The 24,251-nt window shown below is 37.2% G+C and overlaps 1 protein-coding gene across 1 annotated transcript in view; it reads left to right on the forward strand.

Annotated features, from left to right (window-relative positions):
* The window catches only part of FAT4 (FAT atypical cadherin 4), a 210,511-nt gene that overhangs the window by 146,782 nt on the left and 39,478 nt on the right, over positions 1-24,251 (forward strand). The window contains exons 8-9 of the mRNA XM_074231539.1: positions 768-1,018; positions 1,593-5,942. Coding sequence (XP_074087640.1) covers positions 768-1,018; positions 1,593-5,942 — 4,601 coding nt within the window. The remainder of the gene's footprint in view (positions 1-767; positions 1,019-1,592; positions 5,943-24,251) is intronic.

The following is a 24,251-nucleotide window of genomic DNA, read 5'->3' on the forward strand; positions in this document are numbered from 1 at the left end:
TTAAGAAATATGTTTTAGTGCTAGCTAGTGTACCAGTGCTGGAGTCAAAAGTACCTGAATTCAAGTCCAGGCTCAGACACTTAATAATTACCTAGCTGTGTGACCTTGGGCAAGTCACTTAACCCCATTGCCTTGCAAAAACCAAAAGAAAAGAAAAGAAGTATATGCTTGAAATCAATTTCAAATCATATATTTAGGGTAATCATTAATTTATGGATATATGGGTATATATATGAATATATACATTTAGTCTAATTTTATTAAATATGTCATAAACTCACTTTGAAACATTGTCCAGTTTAGAGCACTATGTGACTCAGATGAAATCCTGACTCATGACATCAGAGTTCTCATTGAATAAAGATTTTCAATGTATCATCTCTGTTTAGAATTTTTTCTAATAATCATTGCTTTACTTACATGTAATTCCTTATGTGTTGAACCACTTATAACCCATCTATTAGTTTCCATTTCTTATATCCATTTAAGAACTATGCTAAAATTAGTGTTTGATCCTTATCTATGATTTCTTCAACAGGGATTGAGATGGTGGGGAGACTCATTAAAGAAATTCCCTCCATTGATCAGATCAGCAACTCAGCTGAAAATTGTTGTCTCTGAAAGTTCCTGAACAGGAAAGTGACTTGTTGAAGATCAGTTATTTGTTGGAGGCAGGACTTTAACCCAAATCTTCTGAACTTCACAGGGTCTTTGTTGTTGAAAAATTATGAGACAAATGTGCTTTTTTTTCTCCCCTTGTTCTTCAGCTATAGACTCATTGGTGGAAATTCCCAATTCACAATCAATCCATCTACAGGACAGATCATCACCAGTGCATTGTTGGACAGAGAGACAAAAGAAAACTATACATTGATAGTAGTCTCCAGCGATGGTGGATTCCCCAAACCCCTTTCTAGTTCCACCAGTGTTTCAGTCACTATAACAGATGTCAATGATAACCCACCAAGATTCCAACATCATCCCTATGTCACTCACATCCCATCACCTACTTCTTCAGGTAATCCAATGATATGGCCAATCAAATTAGAAAATGGATGATACTGCATCAACATTGTAGTTTATTTTAATTCAGCAAGATTGTATATATGAAAACATATTGACTTTCAAAATTACCCAAATCCCTTTGCAAGAGAGCAATTTTTTTTTTATTTGGGTCTTATTCTGTGGACTACTAAGTGGTCTAAGATAGTCACCTAGAAGCTTTGATTCCCAAGGATCTCCCATTGCTGCCCCCCCATCTTTCAAAGAGTCATCTACCATCCTGTATAGGATCAGGTTTTATACATATTAAAGCCAAAGTGACCTTTTAGAAAATAGGGACATAACTTTGAAAGCATCTAATGAGAGAACATGGGCAGACTTAATATATTTTCTCTACATTAAGATATATTGTAGTTGCTGGAGCCCAGGATAATAACTAGACAGAGAAAAGATCAGTTACCCTTCCTCATTATAAAGGGCAGGGTTAAATTCAAGGAGGCAATACAATATTTTACTCTCTCAATAACATTTAGCCCTAAAAATGTTCAATTTGTATATCATCAATAATGACTCTAGTCTCTCTTTTGTAGGTTCATTTGTCTTTTCTGTCACTGTCACTGATCCTGACACTGGGCCCAATTCTGAACTCCATTATTCCCTTACTGGCAGAAACTCTGAAAAATTTCACATCGACCCCTTGCGTGGTGCAATTATGGCAGCAGAACTCCTAAATACAGTATCAGAAATGACATTTTTTGTACATGTGAAAGATGGTGGCTTATCTCCAAAAATGGATTCAACAACAGTGACTGTCCGATTTGGGAGTAAGGGTGATTTCCCCAAAATTCGTGCTAAACAACAAACATTTCTGTTTCCCGAAAGTCAACCAGTTGGCACTCTTGTTACCACCATTACTGGATCTTCCTTCAGAGGGGAACCTTTGTCCTATTTTATTGCGAGTGGCAATCTTGGAGGTGCATTTCACATTGACCAATTGACTGGACAAGTCTCCATCAGTCAACAGCTGGATTTTGAATCTGTGCAGAAATATGTGGTGTGGATAGAAGCCAGGGATGCAGGTTTTCCTCCTTTCTCTTCATATGAGAAACTGGCTATAGCAGTGCTAGATGTCAATGATAATCCACCAGTGTTCAAGAAGGACCCATTTATGGCAGAAATATTAGAAAATCTTTCCCCTCGCACAATCCTTACTGTCTCTGCAATAGATAAAGACAGTGGACCCAATGGGCAGCTAGAGTACAGTATAGTCAATGGTAATACTGAAAGCAGTTTCAGTATCCATCACAGCACTGGAGAAATTAGAAGTATCAGGTCTTTAGATAGGGAAAAAGTATCCCAGTATGTACTCACAGTGAGGTGTTCAGACAAAGGGACTCCAGCTCAAAGCACCACTGTTACAGTCTTCATTAATATCTTGGATGAAAATGATAATGCCCCAAGATTCTCTCAAATTTTTACTGCCCCTGTGCCTGAAAATGCCCCCCTTGGATATACAGTAACTCGAGTCACAACTTCAGATGAAGACATTGGTGTGAATGCTGTTAGCAGGTACTCTATAATGGATACAAGTCTTCCTTTTACCATCAACCCTAGCACAGGAGACATCATCATCAGTCGTCCTCTCAACCGGGAAGATACTGATCGTTACAGGATCAGGGTTTCTGCACATGACTCTGGATGGACAGTCAGTACAGATGTTGCTATCTTTGTGACAGATGTCAATGACAATGCCCCACGTTTCAAGAAGCCATCCTACTACCTGGATTGTCCTGAGCTCACTGAAATTGGTGCCAAGGTGGCTCAAGTATCTGCAACAGACCCTGACGAAGGGTCCAATGGCCAAGTTTTCTATTTCATTAAATCTCAATCTGAATTTTTCAGGATTAATGCCACCACAGGAGAAATTTTTAATAAGCAGTCCTTAAAATATCAAAATGTCACTGGTTCCAGTAATATAAATATTAATAGACATAGTTTTATTGTGACTTCATCAGACAGAGGAAGTCCTTCTTTGCTAAGTGAAACAACTGTGACTATCAATATTGTGGATAGTAATGATAATGCACCTCGATTTCTTCATAGTAAATATTTCACTCCTGTTACCAAAAATGTAAGAGTTGGGACCAAACTCATCAAAGTCACTGCAGTAGATGATAAAGACTTTGGGGTAAATTCTGAAGTTGAATATTTCATTTCAAATGAAAGCCCTGTGAAAAAATTCAAGTTGGACAGTAGTACAGGGTGGGTTTCTGTGGCCTCTTCTCTGATGTCTGATTTAAACCAAAACTTTTTGATGACAGTCACTGCCAGGGACAAAGGAAACCCTCCACTTTCATCTCAAGCCACAGTTCAAGTTGTTGTTACTGAGGAAAACTATCACAGCCCAGAATTCTCCCAAAACCATATGAGTGCAACAGTCCCAGAAAGCCAAAGTGTTGGCTCCGTCATCAGAACTGTATCTGCTCGGGATCGAGATGCAGCAATGAATGGTCTAATCACTTACCATATTTCTTCAGGAAATGAACACGGTCTTTTTGCAATTAATGCTTCAACAGGTGCATTGATCCTGGCCAAAGCCCTTGATTATGAGCTACATCAGAAACATGAAATGACAGTTAGTGCCACAGATGGAGGGTGGATGGCACGGACCAGTTATTGCAGTGTCATCATTCATGTCCTTGACGTGAATGACAACTCTCCAGTGTTCATCCCAGAGGAGTATTCTCCCACCGTATTGGAAAATGCCCCCAGTGGGACAACAGTTATTCGCCTCAATGCAACAGATGCTGATTCTGGCAGTAATGCTGTGATCGCATACTCTTTGCAGTCTTCAGATAGTGACCTCTTTGTCATTGACCCCAATTCTGGAATCATCACTACTCAGGGTTTCTTGGATTATGAAACCAAGCAGAGCTACCATCTTACCGTTAAGGCTTTCAATGTCCCTGATGAAGAGCGATACAGTTTCGCTACTGTGAACATCCAGTTGGAAGGAACCAATGAGTATGTGCCACGCTTTGTTTCAAAACTCTATTATTTTGAAATCTCTGAGGCAGCATCCAAAGGGACTATTGTGGGAGAAGTATTTGCTAGTGATCGTGATATGGGAGCTGATGGGGAAGTCCACTACCTGATTTTTGGTACTAGTAGAAAGAAAGGGTTCCAAATTAATTCAAGGACTGGACAGATTTATGTTTCTGGAATTCTGGATCGAGAAAAAGAAGAGAGAATTTCTTTGAAAGTCCTGGCCAAAAATTCTGGGAGTATCCGTGGTGCAGATGTAGATGAAGTAACTGTGAATATCACCATCCTTGATGCCAATGACCCACCTGTTTTTAGCTTGGAGATCTATAATGTACAGATCAGTGAAGGTGTGCCGATAGGAACACATGTGACCTTTGTAAGTGCCTTCGACTCAGACTCTGTGCCCAGTTGGAGCAGATTTTCCTATTTTATTGGATCAGGGAATGAAAATGGTGCCTTTTCCATTAACCCCCAGACAGGTCAGATTACTGTGACTACAGAGCTCGATAGAGAAACCCTTCCTGTCTATAATCTGACTGTCTTAGCTGTGGATCTAGGGACACCCTCAGCTACAGGGAGTGCCTCCTTATTAGTAACACTAGAAGATATCAATGACAATGGACCCACGTTATCCATCAGGGAGGGTGAGGTTATGGAAAACAAGCGTGCAGGAACCCTGGTGATGACCCTTCAGTCCACAGACCCGGATCTCCCTCCAAATCAAGGTCCCTTTACATATTATTTGCTTAGCACAGGACCAGCCACCAGCTATTTTAGTCTTAGCACTGCAGGAGTTCTGACTACAACCAGAGAGATTGACAGAGAACAAATTGGTGACTTCTATCTATCGGTGATCACCAGAGACTCTGGCATTCCTCAGATGTCTTCCACGGGGACTGTCCATATCCAAGTCATAGACCAGAATGACAATCCATCTGAACCAAGAACTGTTGAGATCTTTGTTCATTATTTCAATAACTTATTTCCAGGTGGGATTTTAGGCAGTGTGAAGCCTCAAGATCCAGATGTGTTGGATAGTTTTCATTGTTCCCTTACTTCTGGAGTGACGAGTCTCTTTAGTATTCCCAGTGGTACTTGTGACCTGAATTCCCAAGCCAGGTCCACAGATGGCACCTTTGACCTGACAGTCCTGAGCAATGATGGATTGCACAGTGCAGTCAGCAGTAATATCCGGGTCTTCTTTGCTGGTTTTACCAATGCCACTGTGGATAACAGCATCCTCCTACGTCTAAGTGTGCCAACTGTGAGAGATTTTCTGACCAATCACTACCTCCATTTCCTACGCATTGCTAGTTCCCAGTTGACAGGTCTTGGGACTGCTGTTCAACTGTATGGTGCCTATGAGGAGAACAATAGGACCTTCCTATTGGCTGCTGTGAAGAGAAATACCAACCAGTATGTGAATCCAAGTGGTGTGGCCACCTTCTTTGAAAGCATCAAGGAAATTCTTCTCCGGCAAAGTGGAGTCAGGGTAGAATCTGTTGACCATGATCCATGTGTCCATGGCCCTTGTCAGAATGGAGGGAGTTGCCTAAGGAGGCTGGCAGTCAGTCCTACCATGAAGAGTCATGAAAGTCTTCCAGTCATCATTGTGACCAATGAACCACTCCAGCCTTTCTTTTGTAAGTGTCTGCCAGGATACACTGGGAGTTGGTGTGAGACGGACATTGATGAATGCCTACCTTCCCCCTGCCACAATGGTGGCACCTGCCACAACCTAGTGGGAGGCTTCTCTTGCAGTTGCCCAGAAGGATTCACTGGACGTGCTTGTGAGAGAGATATCAATGAATGTCTACCCAACCCATGCAAGAATGGGGCCATTTGCCAGAATTTCCCTGGGAGTTTCAACTGTGTCTGCAAAGCTGGATTTACAGGTAAGGGGAAAATTTTCTTTTTCTGAATTGGTCTGAGAATTCAGAAATCTTTATACTAATGTTATAGGGTGAATTACTAGAAAGACCATCATGTTCCCCCTCAGGTACAGGTCTACAGTGGAGAGAACACAGAGAATGCATTCTGAGAAGATTCTCTTTGCATGCACAGAGTCTAGCAGGTTTTTAATGCTTTTCTATGTGTTGATATAGAAGCTATCAAACTCTCTGGACCTTATGATAAAAATATCTTGCCAATGTAGAAAGACCATTAGTGGAAGGCAAGATTTAATAAAAATAAAACATTTAATATTATTATTATTGTGTTTTGACATTTGAGAAGTACTTTATGTGTATTATTATTAGTTGATCTTCACAAAAATTCTATAAGTTTGGTAAAATTATGACTCCAATAATACAGATGAGAAAAGGTGAGAGTGTTAATGTGACTTGATCAGGTCACATAGCTAGCTAGTGTTTGAAGTAAGACTCAGCTTCAAGTCTTCCTGATTTCAAGTTCAGCATTGAATCCACTGGATCAATTAGCTGCCTTAAGTATATTTGCCCCGATAATGATGATGACTACAACTCACCTTTCTTAATAAAATGTTTGTTTCACAGTGTACTTTACTCACTGACAATTCAGCAGTAAGTCCAATTCAACATACCACCTATATGTGCATGTGTATGTAGGTGTATTGTGTACAAAGAAATACTGGCTCAATGATATTACAAGAAAGAGAATTATGGCATTGCCATATTTGAAAATTGAGATTTTATTCATTATTCATTTAGATCTGCTCACTAAGCATATTTATATTTTAAAATAACTTTGTCATGATAGAAAAACAGTGGGAAGTAGTCTTTAGACTATGACTACTATAATCCTGAGTTCATATTGTGCCTCTCATGCCCATTCACTATGTTAAAAGTCACTTAAGGTACAGCTAGCTGGCACAGTGGATAGAGCACTGACCCTGGAGTGAGGAGGACCTGAGTTCAAATCCGGTCTCAGACACTTAATAATTGCCTAGCTGTGTGTGTGGCCTTGGGCAAGTCACTTAACCCCATTGCCTTGCAAAAATAAAAAAAAAGTCACTAAAGGTTCTGAGTCTCAGTTCCATCATTTCTCAAATACAGGAGTTGAACTAGATGACTTCTAAGATCCTTCTGGGTCTAAGGTTCAACTGATTAACTTTGTTGGTGTTTTTGAATTGTTCTAGTAATGACTGACTCTTCATAATTCCCTTTGGGGTTTTCTTGGTAAGGATATTGGAGTGGATTGTCATTTCCTTCTCCAGCTCATTTGACAGATGAGGAAACTGAGGCAAATAGGGTTAAGTAACTTGGCCAGGATCACACATCTAGTAAGTGCCTGAGACAGAATCAGGTCCTCTTGATTCCAGATTTGGTGCTCTATCCATTGCATCACCTATCTGCCCCAATTATTAACTGAGTCTCTTAAATCACCATTGGATTTTCATTTTCATTGGAGGATAAAATTCTTACACAGGGATTTTAGAGTTCTATAGAACTACATATGAATTTCCCATAAGAAGAAAATTCAAGGTTTTCATGTTTTGATACTATGACATTACTCTAGGCCATTATATTTAAACAAGTGTTAAACCATGGCCCTCTTCATTCTTCTACTTCTTATACAGCCAGTGAGATAAGAATGAATTTTTCCATTTTAAAATACTTTTATTCTATCTGAATTGTCAATATATCTATATAGCTATCTCTCTATATATATATAGAGAAAGGTATATTCTTAGCTCTCTGGCTATTCAAAAATAGATAGCAGACAGATTTGGTCTACTGACTCTATATCATGAGAATACTGCCATATTTTTTAAAAAGAAAAATATCCCTGATAGATGGACAATCAGAAATTGAAGACAAGATCCTTGCTTCAGTTTTGAAGCAACATACCTAAATGATATCGAAAACCTCAAAAGTAATATAATCATAAACTGTTGTTCTGTGGAAACGTTTGAGCTGTTTATAAAAATTTGATTTACCTGGCAGATGAGGCCTCTATCATTGGTAGTCGATTCATCATGATGATAACACAACATTTGGCTATTTTACTTTAAATGAAAATAGAAGATTGTTTCCTGAAGACATTGTGCTTTTGAAATGGAGAAGGAAAAAACACAAGGTCAAAATTTAAGACTGATTAAGGCCCAGATGAGCTTTACAAATAGCTGAAGGAAATAACCATCTTGTGGTATTAGTAGAATGCCTTTTCCCTGCCCTCTCTTCCCCTGTGGTTTCTATATTGGTTCACTAGTTCTAGAAATTTTACACTTAAAGGTTTATTATTGATCTTAGTAAAATGTTAGTACCTCTAGGAAAATACCACATAAAGCTTTATCGATTTGCCACCTAGTGTGAATTGAGTTTTTTAATACCCTTTCCTGAAATCAGATATAGGGGGGTGGATACAGGTAAAGAGCAGAGATATCATTGAATAACTCAGGTGTCACCAAGGAGGTGAGAAACAGAATGAAATAATGAGTGAATTGTGAAAGAAAAAAACAAAATTATTATTAATTTTATTTACTAGCTGCAAAATCCTAGGGAAAAAATAGGAGGACAAGGCAGTCCCTGTTCAGGAGATGGCATGCTAATAGAAGAGTCCTCATCTATAGAGGAAGACAGTTTCAGATCCAAAGGAAAGACTCAGGGTCCATGTGTCCTTGAAGGACAATAGCAAGCAGATGCTATTGAAACTTCTTCACTTGTCCCTTTTTAGCCATATCATTTCCTGTTGATCCTTTGGAGGTACCAAGGATCCTTGTGCCAGGTCTACATTAACTATGGTGACAACCTGTTCAGAAGCAGAAACAAAAGCGAAGAAAGGAGAGATTGGGGGTACCAGCTTCAATTAGACTCAACAGTCATATTGTTAACCACACATTATTTGCTATTAGAACATCAGTCACAATGATGATAATGGCTGACATTTATATAATATTTTAAAATTTTGAAGCATTTTTTATGTTTTATATAATTTTAAAAAATTAAAAGTTATATTCTATGGTTCTATTCACAGAAAACAGGCAAAAAAATCACACATTTCCTTCCTTTCAGGAATTGACACAAAAGTGTACATATTTTTCTATTTAAAAAAAGTATAGAAAATAAATGACAGGTAATCCCACAAGGAAGGGGAATCATGACAGGATTCATGTAGGTAGTCCTTGAAATGAACTGAGAAAGAAACCAGGAATTTCAAGGGGTAGAGATGAGGAGGGGTGGAGATACAAATGAATAATCTGGTGTGCTGACTATGAAAAACCTTGTAGGCAAGGCAGGAATATATGTAAATAGGAAAATAGGAAACATTCTATGAGAAAGGAAATAGGAGAGGGATCAATAAACAGCTAGAAAAGAGCCAGAGGGAGCAATGATTTCTAGCTAGGAGAAATATGGTATGTTTTCCTGGAGACAGTGATATTTTAGATGGGCCTTTAGGACAATTGGGCTTTCAGAAGGCAGGCCTAGAGGACTGGGAATCCAAGGTGGAGAGGTACATTCCACAGAGCCAGGATATAACTTTAGAAAAAGTTTGCCAAACCAAAATGTCTCTAGTTTTAGAATTTCGCGGAGAATCAGTTCTGTTCATACTCTTAACTATAGCTAGTTCGGCAGTTTCTCTTCAGAAATAAAGAGAATATACAAATTCATATATAATTTATTCCTGTATGTATGTTATCTCACATAAATCCAGACTATAAAAAGGAGGGTGGATGAAGCCATTGAAAAAAGTAGACAAGCATACATCTTAGCACTATTCACTATTCTACCTATATACTTATACATATTATATATGAGGTATATAATTTCTGTATATTGTATATATGTATTCAGTATTCTACCTATACACCTAAACATATTATGTTTGATGCATGTAATATGTGTGTGTGTGTGTGTGTGTGTGTGTGTGTGTGTGTGTATTAGTGGAATAGTGAATAGTACCAGACCTGGAATCAGAAAGCATGAATTTGAATCTGACCTTATTTACTGGTTGTATGACCTTGAGTAAGTCACTTAATCCTGTTTGTTTCAGTTTCTTCATCTATAATATAAGTTGGAGAAGGAAACAGCAAACCATTCCAGTATATATGCCAAGAATATCTCAAATGGGAGGGAGAAGCTAGATGTTACAGTGGATAGAGTACTGGTTCTGGACTCAACACTTACTAGCTGTGTGTCCCTGGGCAAGTCATTTTACCCCAATTGTCTTCCAAAAAACAAGTAAACAAAAAAAAGGAAAAAAATTCAAGATGCAGTCACAAAGAATAGGACAATGAAATGATTGAACAATGCAACATTTAAGCTTTCAGTGCCAAAAATCACATAGCAATTAATGTATTTTTGAATTGAATAATATGTAATGGAATGAAATTGGAATAGAAATCACTTTGACATACTCATTGTAGTCTTAAAAAGTAGATTTGTTTTCTGATGGAATCAAGAGTATTGTAGTTAGCACTGATCCTAAGATGCATTGCTAAAAAAATCAGGAGAAAGGGAGAAACAGTAGAAAGAGCATTCATTTTGAAGTCCAAGGACTTGATTTTCGACCATTGATACTTGTTACCTTGGGAAAGTTGTGTAATCTTGCTGTGCCTCTGTTTCCTCATCTGTAAAATGAGAGGATGGGGCTGACTGACTTCTTTGATTCTTTCCGGTTCTCGAGCCATGGTCCATCAATATTCAGAGATGTGGGACATGCATACATGGTGTAGAGTTGTTAATTCATACACTCAGGAATGTATTGTTATGAATTTCTTTATATGTCTGTTGTGCTGTTTTGAGTGGAATTCCTGAAGGACCATTGAAGTTGTTCTTTCAAGTCATTCTCAGCTGGAGAAGTCCTGACTCAGGAAGAGAGTGAATAAGATGCAACATCTTGAAATAATTTCCTGAACCCCATAGCCCCATAGATAATTCATACTTATACATGTGTGCATGCCTCATACCATGAAGTTGAAAAACCACTAATGCTGCATAGGTTTGATTTCAGTGAGAATGGGCTAAATTATTGGATCCTAGTGAGTCTTGGACCCTGAACAACCTGAATGTCGATAAATTTATTCTTATTTACCTTGCACAGAGCAAACTTCAGCTACATTATATCAGTCAACTAGTGTTCCTTCAATATTGTCAAAAGAACTATTGTGGTAGTTTGTTTTTGTCTAACCCTATAACTTTGTTGGCTGAGGGAACTCCCAGTGTAGAAATCTGAAGCATTTTATCCATGAATTTCAAATTTGTTAAATCCATAAAATAATAGAATTAGAGCTAAAAGGCATCCATTCCAGCATCTTTGTTTGGCAGAGAGGGAACTATGATGACTAGAAATTAAGTGACTAGCCCAAGCTCTTATAGGTATTAAGTGAAGAGGTGGAATTTAAAGCTATATCCTCAGAATATAAATTGTCTACTTTTTCCCATGGCTTCACCCACCCTCCTTTTTATAGTCTGGATATACGTAAGATAAATATTTCCCAACTTTTTTTTAAATAGTTCTTTGTGCCACTGCCAAGCTTTAATATCTATTGCAGAAATATAGGAGGAGTTAGTTTCCCTAGTTAGAAGAGAGTGAAAGGTTTTGAGACAGAGCATGGACAGGGAAAGGTCTCTGAAATGGGATTTCCAGGATAGGGGTTTAACCTCACTTCTTCTCCCTACCCACTACTTCCTTGGATCTCTTTTTATCATGTGTAAAGTAAGGAGCCTGCATCTTTAACCATCCAATGCAATTCGAGATCACATGAATCTTCCTTATTGATAACCAGTTAGTAACACGTAGTCTGTGACTCAGGTTAGGAAGTAATTCAGACATTTAAACAGTAGAATTTTACCTAGAATTTACTATTTTAGAAGACTAATTTGTTGAATACTAAAATCATAATAGCAATTGGGTGGCTCAGGGGATAGAATACCAGGGATAGGAAACAGGAAGAATCAACTTTTTTTAATTAAAGACTTTGAGTTTTATAATTTTTCTCCCAATCTTACTCCCCCCCCCAGAAAGCAATCTATCAGTCTTTATTTTGTTTCCATGTTGTACATTGATCCAAATTGAGTGTGATGAGAGAGAAATCACATCCATAAGGAAGAAACAAAAAGTATAAGAGATAACAAGATCAGACCAGAAGATATCTGTTTTTTTCCTAAATTAAAGGAAATAGGCCTTGGACTTTGTTCAAACTCCACGGCTCTTTATCTGGATACAGATGGTATTCTCCATTGCAGACAGCCCAAAATTGTCCCTGATTGTTGCACTGATGGAACGAGCGAGTCCATCTAGGTTGATCATCACCCCCATGTTGCTGTTAGGGTGGACAGTGTTTTTCTGGTTCTGCTCATCTCACTCAGCATCAGTTCATACAAATCCCTCCAGGCTTCCCTGAATTCCTGTCCCTCCTGGTTTCTAATAGAACAATAGTGTTCCATGACATACATATACCACAGTTTGCTAAGCCATTCCCCAATTGAAGGACATTTACTTGATTTCCAATTCTTTGCCAACACAAACAGGGCTGCTATGAATATTTTTGTACAAGTGATGTTTTTACCCTTTTTTCATCATCTCTTCAAGGTGTAGACCCAGTAGTGGTATTGCTGGATCAAAGCGTATGCACATTTTTGTGGCCCTTTGGGCATAGTTCCAAATTTCTCTCCAGAAAGGTTGGATGTGTGCACAGCTCCACCAACAGTGTAATAGTGTCCCAGATTTCCCACAACCCTTCCAACAATGATCATTATCCTTTCTGGTCATATTGGCCAGTGTGAGAGGTGTGAGGTGGTACCTCAGAGAAGCTTTAATTGCACTTCTTTAATAAGTCATGATTTAGAGTGATTTTTCATATGGCTATGGATTGCTTTAATCTCCTCATCTGTAAATTGCCTTTGCATATCCTTTGACCATTTGTCAATTGGGGAATGGCTTTTTTAAAAAAAAAATATGACTCAGTTCTCTGTATATTTTAGAAATGAGTCCTTTGTCAGAATCATTAGTAGAAAAGATTGTTTCCCAATTTACTACATTTCTTTTGATCTTGGTTACAGTAGTTTTGTTTGTCCAAAAGCTTTTTAATTTAATATAGTCAAAATCATCTAGTTTGTTTTTGGTGATGTTCTCCATCTCTTCCTTAGTCATAAACTGCTCCCCTTTCCATATATCTGACAGGTAAACTAGTCCTTGATCTTCTAATTTGCTTATAGTATTGTTTTTTTATGTCTAAATCCTGTATCCATTTGGATCGTATCTTGGTAAAGGGTGTGAGGTGTTGGTCTAATCTAAGTTTCAGGAAGAATCAACAAAGATACTTTCTAGCTGTATGATCTTGGGCAAGTCATTATACCCTGTTTTCTTCAGTTTCTTCATGTCTGGAATGAGCTGAAAAAGGAAATGGAGAAAGCACTATATTATCTTTGACAAGGAAACCTCAAATAGAATCATAAAGAATTGGACAATACTGGAAAACCACCAAAACCCCAAAAAACTATATTTACAAAAAACAATAGACTTGATGTAGACATTAGAGCACTTCTAGTGATTCATTCCTAAATGTGTTTTTTCCCCAACACATACCATTCATTTTATAGAAGACTTTATACATGATAGGATCTCAATAAATATTTATTGAATGAATGAATGATTGAGAGGAACTCCCATGAGACCACTGTTTACTAGCTCATTTCTCATCTTCTAAGGACAGTGTCAAAATCAGAAATTGTGCTATATGGATTTTTTTTAGGATATGGAAATTGTCCAAAATCAAATATTCCAAATAGAGTTGATTCATATTTTGTCTGAAAGATTGGTTTCATATGGTTGGTGGGCAACTTTGACATATCAAAACTGAGTTTTGACCTGCTGTGATGTAGTCTATTTTGAAAGAGAAATGATACTTTTTAGGCAACTTGATAACTGTGAAAAATATAATTTCCAACTTTTCAGAATTCACTAGAATGCAGGTGATCCTATGGGTCTAAAGAAGGACCCACTAAATGAGAGAAAAGATGACCCTCATATAATTCATGACTCAGAAATGCATGAGTGAGAGCAAAATATCAACCAAAATAGACCTCTCCAGGTCTTGAATAGAATTTAAAATATAAAAGCATAACATTTTAATGAGAAATGCAAAGATGTTGAGGTAAGCAATGAGTTCAAATCCATTTCTATCTTTTACTACCTTTCTGATCCAGAAGTGGTGCAGTGGATAGAGCAGTAGCCTTGGACTCAGGAGGGAGTTTGAAACAGTCTCGAACACTACTTGCCATTTACTAGCTGTGTGACTGGGGCAACTCACTTAATCCTGATTACCTCACATCCAGGGCTATCTCCGGTCATCATGATTCATATCTGACCACTGTACCCAGATGGCTCTGGAAGAGATAATGAGGCTGGGCACAGTCCCCTTCACTCAAATCAATCCATGTCCTTGTCATGGCATCACTTCCCTGATGTTATGGTCTTCTTCGAGAATGAAGGACAGACCTCATCATCTTCACCTTTATGTCCTTCAACAATTCTCTTTATCTATCCAAGTCATTTTCTCATTTGTAAACATAATAGTAACTTTTCCCCTGGATTGTGGTTAATCCAAATAAGAAAAGGTATATAATTTTTTAATATACTTTGTGTGTCAGTTATTAACCACAACAGAATAGGTAGCAATAATAACAAAGTACATTGTAACCATAGGCTTGATGGCACAAAATTCTTTACTTACTTATGTCTCATCCATAGGGTTAAGTTTTCCAAAATTATGATTTGTCTTATAAAAGGAACAGTGTATAAAGGTCCCATTTCTATACTGGATTTCCCCAACAGAGTTTTTCCACAGTCTTACTTAACCTCTCCCATTCACTTTTGAACATCTGGATATGTTTTAGGTGTGGTATTAGGAGTAGGGCCAGGAGATTATTACCATATAAAGAATTTTTCCTCTATACTAAAGTAAGTCCTGAAATTTCAGAGAAGGGGGCAGTTTGGCCGTTCATCACTTTTGCATTATTTGACAGTGAATGTGGATTTCTTTTTTTTTCCAGACATAAAAAGATATCTACATTCTTTACATAGTAATCTGCCTAAGTAACTCACTTCATTTTGTTGGGAATGCTTGGAGGGGATGGAGGTAAAGGTGGGGAAGTTTTGCTGAATATTGAGTTTTTCCCTATAAGCATTTTCCTACTTTGTCCTAGCTACACATAGGTCACTATACTAAGAATTGCTTAAGATTTACCCAAAGGACAATAAGGCTACTCCCACAAAGGATATACTATCTAGATGAGAGTATAAGGCAAATATATATTTTTTATTTTGTTTCACCAGTGATAGTCATTGTACCAAGTCAAAGATCGAACGGTGGAGAGGAACACATAAAACAGCCAATTCCTACCTCATAGAGTTTACATTCTAATAGAGAGATACAGTATTTAAATAGATAAATCCATACAGTATAATTAAGAAAACAGAGCAAACATTTTTTATAATGGAGGTCAGGGATGCTTCCTATAGGCAGGCCTATGATTTAAACCATGATAGAAACTAATTGACAGAGATGAAGACAGAGAGGAATGTAGCCTGTGTGAATACATGCAGGCAGAATCAAGAAAGTGCCAAGGTGATCAGTTTTGGTTTTCATCAGAGATCACATTTCATATTCTGCCTTACTGCAATAATAATAATATTTAAAATAATAAAAACTTGCATTTTTAAATTAGGTTTTCAAATAACTTCATGAGTATCACATCACTTGATTTTCACATAGCAACAAAAATGGCAGTAGTCATTGCTCTATCCCTTTGACAAGTGGTGAAACTGAGGGAGAAAAAGGTTAAGTGACTTGCCCAAGGTCCCACAGGCAATAAGGGACTGAGGTCAGATTTGAATTCACTGTACAGGAATTAAAGGTGCTAAAGGAAATCGTTGATATTGTCTCAAGTGGTACAAGGAATCATTTGAAGAGATTAAAAAGAAATTTCAAAGGTGCCTATGGAATTTTTGAAATTATCATGCATCTGCAATGCATTTTAACATCTAAGTTCTTTGATGGGCTTGTATTTTCTTTCAATGCCAGACCACTGGGTGCCTTTTAAACTGGGGTGAATCTTGCCCATGTCATCACAAAAATTGCCCCTAGTGAATTCGCTCGTCATTCTAGTACAGGAAATAGGATGATCCAAAGCTGATCGATCATAGAATTTAGAATTGGGAGGGACTTTAGAGATCATTAATTCCAATCCTTTCTTATTTTACAAGTAAGGGGAAGTACAGAGAAAGTAAAAGAGATTTACACAGTTGATAAATGTCTGAGATCAGATTTGAATACAAATCTATCGGACTCCATGTCTACCATCTTGTCTACTAAGAAGAAGCTACAGATCAGACAGGTAGCATCACTCCATAATTATATTTTCAGGGTTCCAGCTTAGCATTCCATTAAGTGTCTTCATAGCTAATAGAAAACCATTGGAGAATATTTGTACTCTTCCTAAATGGAAGGGAGGCAAAAACAGGAGGTGACCTCCAATAACACATTCCTAAAGAAAACTACAAGTGAATACAATTAGAGCTCTTATTAACCATCAAATCACAACTTTCTTGAGCCTCAGTTTCCTTCTCAAAGCATTTAGTACTTATAACTCCATCCCATACTAGTCACATGAATGTGTGCTTTTATCTCTACAAGGCTATTTCTGTGCTGCTCATCCAATTGAATCTTAAGCTGTTTCAATTTCTTTAGCATCCCTAGAGAACTAAGATCTCAAATTCCCTTAGCTTCTCTGCTCCTTGTCACAGAGATGGAACATATGTCAATGAGACAAATTGATGGATGTGAAAGCAATGGGATCCCCTCGTTGTTTTTCTCTACTTCCAAATAGCTCCCCTAGTTAACATATGTTCCCTGCAAAGGGCTTCCTCAGTTCAAAAGACAGAGCCAATGCTATCCACACACTTTAAAGCCTAAGGTCACTGACAGTTATTGTTAATTGACTAGCAGATCTAATTAAGTGAATGATCTGAGGATTTTGTTTCACAAGACCACAACACATTAGACTTGGTGGCCAAAATGGTGCTAGACTAATCCCAGTTTCTACAGCCTCATAACTCCTGAGGTCATTAGCCTACAAAGCCAAATAATGTTAAATATAGTCTGTCTTCCTGGGGCGTTGTTCAATGCAATCTTATGGCATGTAATGGTTGGGTTAGTGAATATCATGGTGTGAAGAGAGAGCACAATGCCTTTTATTATGTCTGAGAGACCTAGTAAAAGAATTCAAGACTTTCTTTTATTGACAAATGATATACCGGATTTTTTAAAATAGGAACAATATTTTAAATTTGAAAAGCAAGCAAAAAAAATTCTAGTTCAATTTTCCTAAATAATTGTTTTCAGCATAAATTTCCTTTTTATATCCATAGGGGTTGTCCTAATGGATTACAATAAAAATTAAAATAGATATTGTGGCAGCGAGCTGGCTAAGTGAGTAAATGTTGAATTTGGAATCAGGAAGTCTTGAGATCAAATCCTACCTCAGATACTTACTAGCTCTGTGACCCTGAACAAGTCACATAACTATTTCTGCCTCAATTCCTCATCTATAAAATAGAAATAATAATTCCTATTTCCCAGGGTTGTGGGGAAGATTAGATAAGACAATGTAGATATGGTGCTTTGCAAATCTCTATATGAAAAATAGCTACCTTTATGTAATATTTATTATGAACCACATATCATGCTAAGATAAATACAAATATTAACTCACTTGTTAGGTGTTGAATCATGTCTTCATCATTCCAAGTCCTGTGATCTATCCACTGAGTCACCTAATTGGATCACTGAGATAAGAACTAACACAAATGCATTTATAATCAAGAAATCCATTATAAGATGTATAAATTACAATTCACAGGCTCATTACCACTCATTGACTCCGAAATTGGGATTTAGAAAGGGTCATATCTTCCTGATTAGTAAAACTAGCTCAGAAGAGTTAGGTGGCTTAGCTAAGCTCACAAAAGCAGGAAGGAGTTCTTTCTTCTCTCAGCATCTAATAGTAAATGCTATATGAAGTCAAGATGCAGTGGTTTAGCTGCTATGAATATCTATAGGAAATTTGTGATTCTTTAGGAAAATTGAGCCTTAGTTTTATCCTCCCCCCCCCCAAGAACAGGGGTGAGGGGGAAGGTGAAGGTTGCTTGCTTTCAATTTAAGACCATTATTCCTCAGTTTTCTGTGTTTGTGTGGGTTGGTGGTATTAGCAGATGATATAAGATATTAGCAGTGATAACAAAGACATGTAGGAGATGCATGATGGGAAAATGGGGTGGTGTGTTTGTATAGCCAAGCATGAAAGAATAGACATAAGACTGCAATCATGCACTTATGGCCACAGAATGTTAAGAGACTTAGGGAAAGGCATCAGCACAGAGGAGCCCAGAATGAAAAGGCACAGACGGGCTTTGATTGACAGCCATGAAAAAAAGACCCACATTGATGAGATCACTAATCCACTGAAGGATTGTAGCTCTCAGAGTCTCCTTGGTACTAGAGACAACAGGTCATGGGATTTAGGACTCCTTTAAATGACCTCCTGTCATTTCATCTCTCTCTAGAATTCTCTCCTCTGAAGTCTATTCATTGTTCTTACCTTGACCTCCAATCTCTCCAGCACTCAGTAATCTCCCAGGTCATTGCTCCCGCTCTGATTCCACTTTTTTCCCTTCCAATTTCTACCCTGTAATTAGTTGCTTCAATGGTACAGTCTCCTCTGTTTTACTAAGGATATAAAGGCTATTCTCAGGAATGAATGAATGGACATTTATTAAGCACTTACTATTTGCTTACTGTATATTATGTAGAAAACATTCTATTGGGGAAGCACTGGGAATACAACTAGATAATCAAGATAGTTCCTTCTTTCCAGGATCTCACATGCACTAAGGAAGGGACAACACATAGAGTAGATTATAATTACAAATCAGAAGTGTTTAGGGGACAAACCAAATCCTTATGCATCCACTTTATCAGCACCTCCATTGATAAAAAATTATAGGCTTTTCTAATGTCAAACCATAGAACAATGTCAGGGAATTTGGGGATCAGAGCTTTCTTTTCTGGATCTTCGGTCACTGTGGCTGCTGAGGAGGTGGGGACTGTAGCACCTGTGGAGAAAAGGTCCAAGATTACATCTCCACAAAGTTTCATTCCCTGGATGATAACTCCAAGGACTGAGAGGAAAGCAGAACTGGTGACTTGAGTGATATGCTGTTCTCAGAGTTCAGTTTAAGATCCTGAACTACCAACATCTGGCTCAGAGAAATTGGATGGATAATTAAGGAATTGATTTCCTTCTTCGACTAAGTTAATTCACTTTCTCTTTGATTGGCAGCAGGTTGGAATGGCTGGCCTTTCCTCTGTGCAGATTACACCTTTGCCTCATGACTGTGTAATGTGGGCTGGAGCAAGGCCAGTGAGTTGGGGGACATTGCTCTTCCAATGTTTTATGGGCATACTGGTCTCTAATGGTTATACACCGTCAGTTGATGGTGATGTTGAAGATGCCAAGATCTTTTCCAACAAGGGTTGCACCCATCAATGAAATCTAGTCATTTCAGGATGTCACTATTCTCATTGTTTTATGAAAAAGTCCATAAGGTATATTTAATGTGCCCTAATATTTTCATCTCTATCATTTTGATTCCTTTTGAAATGGTCACTTCTATTGATGTTTGCCATTTCAATTTTTTAGTGTTTGCCTTCTATCGCTGTCACCATCATGTTTTTTTTTAGGTTTTTGCTAGGCAATGTGGTTAAGTGGCTTGCCCAAGGCTGCACAGCTAGGTAATTATTAAGTGTCTGAGACCGGATTTGAACCCAGGTATTCCTGACTCCAGGGCCGTTGCTTTATCCACTGTGCCACCTAGCCGCCCCTCACCATCATGTTTTAAGACTTAACATAGTAAAGTGACTCATGCTTATAAAAAGTTCTATTTTTTCCATATCTTTCTATAGCAAAATTTTGATGATTTGAAGTAAAATATTGAGCATATTAATTTTTGTAATTGCAAGGCATTTCATTGATGAAAATGAAAATGCTCCATTGAAGAAAGTCAAGAGATATAAACAGTGACAAGCCAAATTTTGTATTGATTCTCTATGATCAATTAGCAAACTAACATGGCTGAGAATCATACAGAATAGGCAGAAATGCCTGGAAGGGCTGAAATTCATATTACTAGAGTAAATATCTATATCACCATTAGAAGGTAATGACTTTGAGAATAGAGATTGTTTCCTTCTTTGACTGACTCTCTCTTCCCAAGGTGTATGACACAGAATTAACGCTTCAGTTTATTTATCAATGCATTAATAATTCATAGAAGTTCTTAAACAGGTGGTTTTCCTGATGTAATAGAAACAATCTAGAGGAACAAATTAAAGCAGAAAGGACGTACTCTGTTGTAATCCAGTTGTCTGTTGATTAAGACCCTGCTATCAGTTAATAGGTCTAATTTTCTTCTTCTCTAGTATAACCAAGTTAAGATAAATTAGTTCATAGATCTGAGATCTTGCCACAGGAGGAACCTCAGAGCCTACTTAATTCAGCTATCCTCATTTTTTGCTGTTGTTATTCAACTATGTCTGACTCCTCATCTAATTGGAGGTTTCTTGGCAAAGGTACTGGAGTGGTTTCCCATTTCCTTCAGCAGCTCATTTTCCAAATAGGGAAACTGAGACAAATAGGGTTAAGTGATTTGGTCAGGGTCACAGAGCTAGTAAGTGTCTGAGAACAGATTTGAACTCATGAAGATGAATCTCCCTGACTTCAGACCTGGCACTCTTTTCTCTGTGCCACTTAGCTGCCTCTCTTCTCATTTTACAGTTGAGGAAATTAAATCCCAGGGATATTGAATAATTTTTCCAAGGTCATTTGGAAAAATTAGGATTTAGGTCTATATCATCTAATTCTAAATCATGTGTATTTTCTACTGTTCCATGATGCCTCAAGAAAATATCCTGACAATGCTTTTCCAATGTTATCACAAATCACAAAACAGTCATACTGTCTCTCTGTCTAAAGTCATTTTGATAGCCTTAAGCAAATTTGGTGCTGTTCCATTTGTTAGTCATTAGAAAGTCCAGGAGGCAGTATAATTTCCAGTTTATCTTTTTAAATCTAGAAAGCATTGAGATTTTTTGGCTATTCATTGGCATTAGAATTTGGGTGATTGCTATTGTGGTTTTTAAAATTTTCATAACTGATCTTTATTCATCAGTAGAAAATTTTAACCCTATACTACATTAATTTGTGTAGCCATTTAAAAAATACTTTCCAGTTGTTATTACCATGACTTACATGAGAACAAAAATCATGAAGAAGTTGATTATTTTGATAAGACTTTGTCACTTGCCATCACATGATAGTTCACAACCTCCTCATACATAGTTTTATAAAGACAAATTAACCTCAAAGTAGCCTCATTAGCATCACAAAAAATATATATATATATATAATATATATGTAGATGTATGTATAAATGTAGACATGCCCATATCTGTATATCAATAAAGTTAGATCAATAGATATTTCTAGAAAGATGATAAATATTTATTGATAAAGAAGCAACAAAACTGAGATGTAGATGTTATTGTTATCCACAATTGAGGACACTGAGGCAGAAAGCATTTAAGCTACTTCCTTCCTTGATCAGGGTCACATAGCCAGCAAGAGTCTTCTACATTGTAGTTACAGGTACTTCTTAAGTTCAAATATGGCATGTGACACTTACTGACTATAAAGATCTTATATGCATATTATGCTTATAAATATATAAATGATGATCACCTTTTTAATTAGTGAAAAAATACTTTGTATACAAAATCCCTAATGACTTACAGTATTTCTTTTTGCCCTCCCTTTAAATTCTTCCATCCCCTTTGCAGTTTCTTTGTATGATGAAAGCCCTGAGGTATTTGCAATACAGAAACCCTGACTATGTTTTCTCGAGAGAGAGAGTATCAAACACTTCAAAGTGTATCTCTCTCATTTGATTGTTCTCTTGCATTTTTTAACCTTCAAGATTTCCATTGTTGCAAACTGTAGTCATTATCATTTTATCCATGAATACTTCCAAATTCACTGAAGACTGAATCTTTTACACACTTGTATTTGCCTGGTGCTATACAGTATGCAGAGTCAAAATTTCATAAACAAGGAGATGGTATTCACCTCTTTTGGACAGTAGAGCATAAGAATGAAGATTTGGAACTAGGAAGAACATTAGTAGCCATCTAATTAAACCTCTTCACTTTACAGATGAGGAAACTGAGACTCAAAATTCGGTGTCATGTTCATGGTTGTACAACTAATAAGTTGAACCCAAATTTTCTTGACTGTAGTTCAACATTCCTTCCATTATGTTGCATATTCTATAAGACTCTCCATAAAATTCAGAAATAAGTCCCTGGGCAATTCAGACCCTCTCTATGAATTTAACTAATTAACCAAAATAATAATACCATCATAAATTCTAAAAAGTGATCTTTTCAAATATGGCATTCTGTGATATGATCAATTTGAGCTATTTTCATTTAATGAGACACTTTCTATCCTCTATACCTTATAATCATGGTAGCTTATATACTTTTAGGGTAGGCAGTATCTTTTTTAAAACTTTCATTCCCTTTTTATAGATTTAAAAATTGAGATTTTGCAAGGATAAGTGACAGCTATAAATAAAATAAAATTGGAACTTGAATTCTGGTTTTCTAAGTCTCTCTCTCTCTCTCTCTCTCTCTCTCTCTCTCTCTCTCTTTCTCTCTCTCCTTTAAACTACACGACTACATTAAAAAAAGAAAAAAAGAACAACTACATTAGGTGGACATTATGTTTGGTATCTTGGGGCTCCCAAGCATGTAAAGTTGACATTAACCTCTCTTTATATTGTGTATTCAAATGAAAAGTAATCCACCCCCTGGCTAGGAGAGGTAATTCAAACAAGGTGAATTACTCTGAAGGGGAAGAAAGTTTGTAAAATGAGTCACTTGGCACCATGTTTAATTTCAGGTCCAAATGTAAACAAACATGGGTTCCTTGGGCCAATCAGCATTCTCGCTCATCGAACTCTGCAGCAGGATACATGTGTTCTTAATCTACAAGCTGCGAGATCTCATAGGGGGAAAGAAAGGGAAAAAAAAGACTGCCTGAGGAGTGTTGTTTTTTCAAACTTCTCCAAACTCACCAGTGCAATTAAAGTAAATGGAGACATTTCTAAGAAAGCAGTTGAACTGAGTCTTTAATGATTTTTGTGTATGGGTACAGAGAAATTGGGCTTGTCTTTCCTCTGGTCAGATTTAAAAAAAATCACTGGACCTCCAAAATCAGCAGTTAGGGTTATTTCTCATGCCATGTATAATGGACAAATAGCATTCAATTTGCACTTAGAAAATGAACCTTCCCAACTGACCAGTGTTTGACTTATAAGTTTCGCACAAACATCTTTTCCCAGTGAAAATTCACATTCCATTAATCTAGAACTCCAGGATGTTTAGACCTTGGTCCATAAGATCACAATATCTGAACAGTGAAAACCATCTTTCAGTGGGCATCTAGTCCAACTGCCTCCTAATAGAAGCCCCTTCTCCTCACACTCAACACATAGTCATGTAGCCTTAGCTTGACCTACCACCTCCATTTTTAGACACAACTAATTGGCTGAGAGTATTTCTGCTTTTGCTTTTTCTCTCTTTAGTCTGAATATTTGTACCACACAAGCAAAGCTCTGATTCATTCTTTAGTTTGAAAAGAAACAAGATATTTGTTTGTAAAGGGGTAAAGGGGGGAATATAGATATGTAAAACAAATGTGTTTTAGAAGTCTTCCTATATCTGGAAAGTCTAGGAGCCCAAAGCAGAGCACTAGACAAACAGACAGCTGAACCAATCTATAAACAGATGGATAGACAGATTGATAGAAGATGGACATTTGGATAGATAGATAGATAGATAGATAGATAGATAGATAGATAGGCAGATAGAAAAATAGTTGGACCCATGTATAGATAGAGGGCTAGTCAAATGTGTAGAAGATAAACAGATGGATGAATAGACAGACAGACAGATAGACAAACAGACTGAGAGAAAAATAAGAAAAATAGCCAGATTCATCTATAAATAGAGGGATAGTCAAATGGATAAAAGATCAACAGAGGGGATGGAGAGAGAGAGAGAGAGAGAGAGAGAGAGAGAGAGATTGACAGAGAGACAGATAGTC

Source organism: Macrotis lagotis, chromosome 3 (assembly GCF_037893015.1).
Source record: "Macrotis lagotis isolate mMagLag1 chromosome 3, bilby.v1.9.chrom.fasta, whole genome shotgun sequence".
In the NCBI taxonomy this organism is placed as follows: Eukaryota; Metazoa; Chordata; class Mammalia; order Peramelemorphia; family Peramelidae; genus Macrotis; species Macrotis lagotis.